Raw genomic sequence first — 8,872 nt, 5'->3', positions numbered from 1 at the left:
AACGGACGGAGCCCGGGTAGAGAGCTCATGTTATGCAAAATGCAAGTGCGCGGTGTGTGGGGAGAAACTCACAAACCTTTACGTTTTATTTAAAAACTAAACCAAAACTAAAAAAACTGAGAGCTGAAAATCAACAAGATAAAACAACTTAGAAGAATATTTACAGCATGATGCAAATGCATGATTTTTTTGAAAACACAATTTTGGGATCACAACTAAATATTAATTTGAACAATGAATTTTGAAAATTTTGACAACACGCGTTTAATTCGACTCGACTCTCAAAAATGGGTCCCCAGTGGAGTTGCCAGCTGTAGCAACGTAAAAATTTAGCTTGGTCGCTAATTGTGGCGATTTCTTGCAATTTTGAAAACAGACTTTCGATTTTATAAAAAAAGGAGTCGCCACCGATCCCTTTTCTTTAGGTGTGATCGGACACCTAATAAATTATCTTTTTGAAAAGAAAATTTATTCTCGAATAAAAATGAAGGCTAAATTTAGGTCTACGTGAAAATCAGAGTAAAGTAGGGTTCGGGAGTCAGTTACGCACGAGAAAGGTATTAGCACCCTCGCAACGCCCAAAATTGGTATCTTGTAAAACACGTGTTGTCTTAATTCTCAAAAATATGAGTTCAATTTAAATCTTAATCATGATCCGACCAAAACAGGAGAAACTTTTTATAATTTCGATTTCCTTTGAGAAGAACATTCCTTTTTAACACGAGCCAATGATATTCACCCAACATAGTGATGAAATCAACAACTTAATGTTAAATCGGCACGTTGCCTTATTTATTGAAATTAATTAAAAGCATGAATAAAAATCTTTAAAGTAATGAACAGCAAAATGATATAAAAGGGGCGGGAAACAAAAATAAAAGAGTTATAAATACATCGAAGCAAACAATAAATATGACAATAACATTAAAACGAGAACAATGTATGCGATATTAAACAGGACAAAAATAGTATTAAACACAAAATAGAGGTGAACGTATATACAAACATATGATAACGAGCGAAGTGCCGTAAGCGTAATATTAAAAATACTAATAATGTTACCTACATACCTACGTATATATTTAAAATATGAATATAATAATAGTATTACAAATTATATACATAGTATAAAAACATATTCATAGTATAATGCTAAAAATACATACATAACATATAGTTATAAAAATAATATGTAAGAAAAAAAATGATGTAGTAATGTATACACGATATATAAAACACAATATTAACAAGGTATATGTAACAACCCGAACTTTAAGGTTATCGAAAAATGTATTTTCGGGTCTCCGTTTTTAAAAAAATTAATTAGTAAATATTTAAATATATATATTTATGAAGTTAGTAGAGTGGTTAATTAGAGTTTAATTAAATGAATTTAGCTTAATTAAGAGTAATTAAGAAAATGACTAAATTGAATAAAGGATAAACGTTGAATTGTAGATTAAAAGAAAATAAAAAGGACTAAAAAGGCAATTATACAAAAAGTATAAATTGAGGCGATTTATCGTGAAGAAAATCTAAGATTTTTTTAGTATATTATTATATTATTATATTATTATATAATAAAGATACTTTATGTTTTAATTATATTATATTATATTATATATATAAACTAAAGAAGCAAATGAAAGAAAATAGAAACAGAATGAAATGAAACAGAGAGTAGGGGAGAAAAAGAAAGAAAGAATGGGAGAAAAGGGAAAATTGAAGGTTTAAAGCTTTAAGCTTTAATAGGTAAGTCAATCAAGCCCTTTTTACTTAATTTTGATGTTTTAGAACAAAGTTTTGATGAAATTAAGTTGATATTTTGATAGTTATTAGATTTCTAGATATTGTCCATGTTAAATAAAATGATGAATTAAGGGCTAAATTGATAGAAATTCATGTTAAAAATGATACAATGATTGAATTGTAAAGTGATTCATAAGTTTTATGCTTTAAGGACTAAATTGAAAGAATTTCGAAATTATGGTTTTATGATGAAAAATAGATAATTATGTCTAAGTTTGGTTAAAAATTGAGTAGAAATAAAGTATGAATTAAGATAGAAAAGTAAGTGAATTTAGTTAGAATTAAATTGAAATTAAAGTAAATCAACATTTTGTACTAAGACTATTTTGGACAGCAGCAGTAGTCTAAGTTTGAAAAATCACCAAAAATTGTATAAATTGAATTAGAGGATGAATAAAATATGAAATTAAATATTATGGAGTCTAGTTTCTTATAGAAGAAACGATATAAGCAATTGAATTATAAATTATGAGATATAATGAATTTTGTGAGACAAGGTCAGAATGAATTCGGGTTCCCCTGTTCTGACTTTAGAAAATCACCAAAATTTGAATAAAAATAATTAGAGGCTTAAAGTTATATGTTTAGAATCCCTAATGAGTCTATTTTCATGAAAAATCAACGGGAATATTATCTGAGTTCTGTACTATGAGATAATTAATTTTTAGTGAAGAAGGGATGAAACTGTCAGACAGCAGAATAAGGGTGAATTTAAAGAATAAACTGTACTTAATGGCTAAACTAAAAATTCTGAAAAATTTTATTGTAAGAAGATTTGTGAGTCTAGTTTCAGGAAAAATTAGCGGATCTTAATTTAGAATTCTGTAACTCAAGATATGAATTAGTAATGTATTAATGATTATGAATTGTATTAATTTCGTAGTCAATGTGGTACCGGAAATCTCGGCTAAGAAAGGACAAGACAAAGTCAACGGGAGTTAGCTCGAAAATTACGGTTTGTATTTCTATAATCCGAACTTAGTTATTATTTGTTATATTTATATACATATGGCAATTGTTAGTGTTAGAATTATGATGTTTTACAATTGGAATGGATTGATTTTGGTATGCGATGAATTTATTGAATTTATATTGATTGAAATTATTTTGATTGAATTTATATTGATTGAATTATATAATATACATGATTTATGTAGAAATTTGAATATTGAATGAATGCTATATTGAAAAATATATTGATTGGAAATATGAGGAAATTGATATGAATATATGAGATTGTGATATTTGAATATTTGATATTGAAAAGTGAATTGAATTGCATTGAATTATGAAGTAATGTGAATAATTGAAATATATTGTTGAATTGAATGAAATTGTATGAATTGTGAAAATGGGTGAATATATGTGATTATCAGAATGGTATATTGATGAAAGAATTATTAAATTGAGAAAGTGAATGAAATACCCTATTAACTAGTCGGGCTGAGTCGGATATAATTGGCATGCCATAGGATCTGGAAATGTACGGGATTTGCCGGCTTTATCGATCAGGCACTTTATGTGTCATATTTCAGGCACCTCGTGTGTCTTATCAGGCACCTTGTGTGTCGTTTTAGGCACTTTATGTGTCGTATACTGATCAGGTACTATGTACCGTTTTAGGCACAATGTGTCGTACTGGTGTGTTGGGTTGGAATCCGTGTATCCATCAAAGTCCGGGTTTGTTAATAGGGGTAAATAAGTGAAAGATAAATCGAATAAATTTGATTGATCAAGCTATTGAAATGAAACGAGAAATTGAATTAAGAATTGAAAATTTAGATATGAAATTGAAAATATGAACCAAAGGTTCATGAAATGATTGGAGTTCGAATTTATGATATATGATGCCACTTGATGAATTGAAATGTGATTTGAGATATATGAATCGTATGTATATACTGAAAGCTATCAGGGATAGTAAGTTGATATGATATAAATGAAATTGACAGTTATTGAAATGAATTAAAATGGAATATGATTGATAAGTGTATAGTTGAATATAGTTTAATGATATTGAATTGTGAGTAAATTAAGGAAAGCTATACCGAGTAGTAAGTGAAAGAAAGGAGTAAATAATAATGGATTTAGTTAAGAATTGAACAATTATGTTATTGTGTTTATTATATGATTTGTATAAAATTTATATGGTAAGTAGTTAAAATTTATCTATGAATAAATAATTGAATAATTGTAATTGTTATTATGATCTTAAGTATTTGTTATATTATTAATTGTTCGGATTATAGAAATACCACTGAGTATACCATACTCAGCATACGGTTTGTTTCCGTGCGCAGGTTAAGTAAAGATAGTACGTTGAATCAGCATCCCAAGATGATCCCGAATTCATTAAGGTAAAGTATGTTGAGTATTAATAATGGCATGTACCCAGGATGTTTAATGAGAGTCATTTAGGTTGTAAAAGTATTGATGAAATGAGTAAATTATGGTTGGCAACGGTATGTAGTATGAATTTTGAAATTTACTAAAAATTCGTAGTGATTCTAAATTAGTCCCGAATTAAATTTACTATTCATATTGGACCGCGAGGGCCCATTAAAGGGACGACATCTTAAAACTAGGATGTGTGTGAATATTTATTTTAATTAATGACCGAAATTGGACTGTACTGACTGGTAATGTCTCGTAACCCTGTTCCGGTGACGGTATAGGGTTAGGGGACGTTACAGTATATGTATACGTAATCTAGAAAAATGCATATATAATATAATGTTAAAATATTTACATAACATATACATAAATAATAATGTTGAAAACACATACTAATGTTAATAACAATATTAATATTACATAAAGATATACCTATATAATAAAGTATATGAATAATATGATGTTTTAAAAAATATATACACAATATATGAAAATATAATAATAAAATAATAATAATAATATACATAATATAAGAATGTTAAAATAATAAATAAAAAATAATGAAGAAATGAGTAAAAATGATATACATAATAATACAGTAAGAAAATTATATATTTATAATAAGTACTTAAAAACATCTATGTATATACGCATAATAAAAATAATAGTGAAAATAATAAATATAATAATAAATATGATAATAGAAATGATAATACTATATACAAATTATATATATACATACATAATAAAATATATGTACTAATATTAATAATGAACATAATAGGGATAAAAATAAATGAAATAATATATACATAGTATTAGTATTTAAATACGTATAATATAATATTTAAGGAAAAGCCATATATAATATATGCGTACTTAATATAGCATTTAAAATATATATATGATAATAGAAGAATATAACTAACAATATTTAAGAATATACACATAATATAGTATAAATACATATGTACGTAATATAGAATTTAAAAAATACTTAATATATCTAAAGAATATATACATAATATAGAGTTAAGAATAATAATAATAATAATAGATAAAAAGAAAACTATTAATAATACTATATAATATATGTATATATGTAAGTATTAAGTGAAAATAATACTAATGCTAATAAATAATAAACATAATAATGATAGTAATAAAATATAATAGTATATAGTATTAAAATTAAAATAAAATAATGAGAAAAAGTAAAAAAAAAGGATAAAATTGAATTAAGAATGAAGTTTTTTAGGCGAATTCGAAATAAAAAGGAAAGGGAGGACCACAGTGGAACACGCCAAGAAAGTAGAGGGATCCCATGCGCAAATAGACCATTCGGTCAAAATGCGCGGATCCTCCACGGGCGCGGTCGGGTCACGTGGGTCAGAGGTTCAAAACGACGTCGTTTTGGCCTCTGAACCCTAATCATCCAAGCGACGCCGTTTTGCCTCTATTACCTAAACCAAAACCCTTTTTTTTCACTTTCAACCCCTGTTTTAGAGAAAAAATCAGAGAGCCACTCTACTCTCCCTCCCTTCTCATTTCTCTCCTTAGTTCCCCATGGCCAACCCTTGGCTTTCCACCGCCCGTCGTACCACCTCCGTATCCGGCGACTGACGAAGCGCAAAGATGGGGTTTGTCGATCCCTTTTTGAGTGGGCCCAAAGGTGGAAGCCTCCAAATCCGCAAAATCGAAAGGAGAAAGGCCCCTTTTTACCCTATTTTGGTACAATTCCGGCCACGAGGAAGAAGCCTCCGACGATGAGATCATGGAGCGTCGACGCGGTCGCAAGGTAACTCTAGTAAACCCTCTCATTTTTCTTTTTATTTTCGTATTTATAAAAAAAATAAACAAAAAAATAAACTAAAGATAATAAAAGATAAAATGAATAACACGAAAATCACCTTAAAGCTTATATCTTTTCGTTTTTCTATCCTCCAAATTTCAGAAGTAAAAACCTTTTAAAATACAATCAGTTTTTCTTCTTTTTTGTTAAAAAAATCCCCTAAGTCGGTTTTTGCTTGGCTTTTTAAAGCCATTTACATGATTTTTTTTATTGTTTCTACTGTCTTTCTTCTACCTTGCGTGTTTGCTTTGTTGTGCAGGTGGGGCAGTCCGGTGGCAGAGGGCAGGTGACCGGTGCTGGTTGCAGTTGGTGGCCTTGGCAAAAGGGAGGGTGGTTGACCTAGGTGCGGCGCACCTAGGTGTTAGGGGGCTAGGGTTTCTGATTTTAGGGTTTTTTAGTTTGTTTGTTTTTTTGGTGTTGGGCTAAATGGGTTTTGGGTTTAATGGCTGTTGGGTAGGTTTAGTTTGGTGGGTTGGTTTTTTGTAATTGGGTTTTGGTTATTAATATTTGGGGGGGTTTGGTTATTAATATTTAGGAATGGCTTGGCAAAATTGGGTATGTACATCCACTTTAGACTAATTTCAACTCTCTAATTTCACTTAAATCCCTATATTTTAAAATTTTCTCAATTTAATCCCTATTACTCAAAACTTATAATTTATTTTACAATTCAATCCCTTTGTCAATTCTAACTTAAAATCCTATCAATTTAGTCCCTATTACTTAAATTATTCAACATGGACAACATCTAAAAATTCAATATTTTCCAAAATTTCAACATAGGTTAGGTAGTATTTAATACTAGAATTCTAAAAACATAAAAATTACAAGAAAATGACTAAATTGACTTACCAATTAAGCTTTGAACTTAAAACCCTAATTTTCTCCTTTCTTTCTTTCCCTCTTTCTTTTCTTCATTTTTCTCCCCTATTTCATTTTCAATTATGTTCTTTCTTTTTCTTTTTGGTTTCTTTTATTATTATTTTTAATTATAATAATATAATATAATATAATAATATTAATATATTTACTTAAATAATTAGTAAGTTTAATTTATTATTAAATATATGTATATTATTTACACATATGGAATTATTTTCACCATACACTTGTTATATAAGGATTAATTACTTATTTAATCCTTCACTTTTTATTTAATTAATAATTAAACTTTCACCCTTTATTCAATTTAATCCTTACAACTAATTATCCTTAATTCAAACTAATTCACCTAGCCAAAACCTAATTAACCACACAACTAACTTCGTAAATATTTTTAATAATATTTACGAATCCATTTTACGAAAGCGGATACCTGAAAATACACTTTTCGATTACCCGTAACTTTAGGGTTGTTACATTGAAAGTCAATGCCTGCCTCCTAAAGATAGCCCTTAACAACCAGGTGACCCTTGTAGTGAGCAATAGTGTCATGTCGTTTCAGTTTGAACACCCACTTACAACCCACAGCTTTTTGATTTACAGGTAAATAAACCAAATCCCATGTGTTATTTTTCAACTGAGCATCATACTCTTGCTGAGCTGTTAGTGTCCATTCTTTGCTAGCAAAGGCTTTTCCAATTATGACAGGTTCAATCTGACTTAATGCAGCAGAGAAAACCTTGGGCTTAAAAATGCCATTTTTGGACCTGGTTTGTATAGGAAGAAGGTTGACAGGTAAGGATGAGGAAGGATCCTGATTGGAAGGGACTGAAGGAAAAACATCAGGAGGAGATGAATTTGAAGGATGAGTGGAATGACTATTGGAAGTTTCATGCCTTGCTGAGAAGCTGGCATTTGGCCTTACCTCGAAGGCAGGAGACTCTAAAAGAAGAGGACCAGTGGGTGAAATAGCAGATCCTGACACAAGTCCTGGAATTTGCTGGTCTAAAATGATAGACAAATTTGGAGCATCAAATCGAGGTTGATCCACAGGGGGCACCACAACTAGAATATGAGGCTGCTGATATTGGAACTTAGGTTGAGTGCAAGAAGGGACAGAATCACCTCTAGAGCCGGCAGAACTGGCAAAAAGAAAGCAGGTTTCATCAAACACCACATACCTAGAGATAAAAATCCTACTGGTAGCATCGAGACATTTATATCCTTTATGAATAGGGTTGTAGCCAAAGAACACACAAGGCCTGGAAAGATATTAGAGTTTATGAGAATTAAAAGGTCTAGGATAAGGATAGCACCTGCAGCCAAATACTTTTAAATGCATGTAGCTAGACATAGTCTTATGTAACACCTCATAGGGTGATCTGCCAGTGAGAAATGATGTGGGAAGTCTGTTGATAAGGTATACAACACTGATGAAAGCATGAGCCCAAAGATGCATAGGCATATTAGCCTGAGCCAACAAAGTTAGACCAGTATTGATTATATGCTTATGTTTCCTCTCTACCAAGCCATTTTGTTCAGAAGTATGAGGATAAGAGAGTTGGTGATGAATCCCCAACTGAGATAGGACCTTTGGAAAAGAACAAAATTCTCCTCCTCAATTAGTTTGAAGAATCTTTATTTTACATCCAAACTGAACTTCAATAAATTTCTGTAGATTAAGAAAACTGTCCAATGCCTTAGACTTGCATTTGATAAGATACATCCAAGTGTACCTAAAATAGGCATCAACAAATGAGACATAATAAAAGTGACCGTCAGATGCCACAGGAGTAGGACCCAAGAGATCGGATACAATAAGTTCAAAAGGAGCTGTATAAACAGTAGTTGAGGGAGAAAATGAAAGCTTATGAAACTTTCTAAGTTGACATGCTGAACAAACTGAATTCAACCTATAATCTTTGAAACAACATT

At 30.1% G+C, this 8,872-nt stretch overlaps 1 protein-coding gene across 1 annotated transcript; it reads left to right on the top strand.

The window, feature by feature from the left end:
* The first annotated feature begins 5,447 nt into the window (after window positions 1-5,447).
* LOC107960524 (uncharacterized) lies at window positions 5,448-6,659 on the top strand. The gene is made up of 3 exons (XM_041084778.1): window positions 5,448-5,547; window positions 5,644-6,001; window positions 6,315-6,659. Exons 1-3 carry the CDS (start codon window positions 5,448-5,450, stop codon window positions 6,343-6,345), a joined length of 489 nt encoding a protein of 162 aa, XP_040940712.1. The 3' UTR covers window positions 6,346-6,659.
* Window positions 6,660-8,872: the final 2,213 nt, after the last annotated feature.

This window comes from Gossypium hirsutum, chromosome A13, assembly GCF_007990345.1.
Source record: "Gossypium hirsutum isolate 1008001.06 chromosome A13, Gossypium_hirsutum_v2.1, whole genome shotgun sequence".
NCBI lineage: Eukaryota > Viridiplantae > Streptophyta > Magnoliopsida > Malvales > Malvaceae > Gossypium > Gossypium hirsutum.
The sequence above is the reverse complement of the archived record's forward strand: the minus strand, read 5'-3'. Positions and strand labels throughout refer to the sequence as shown.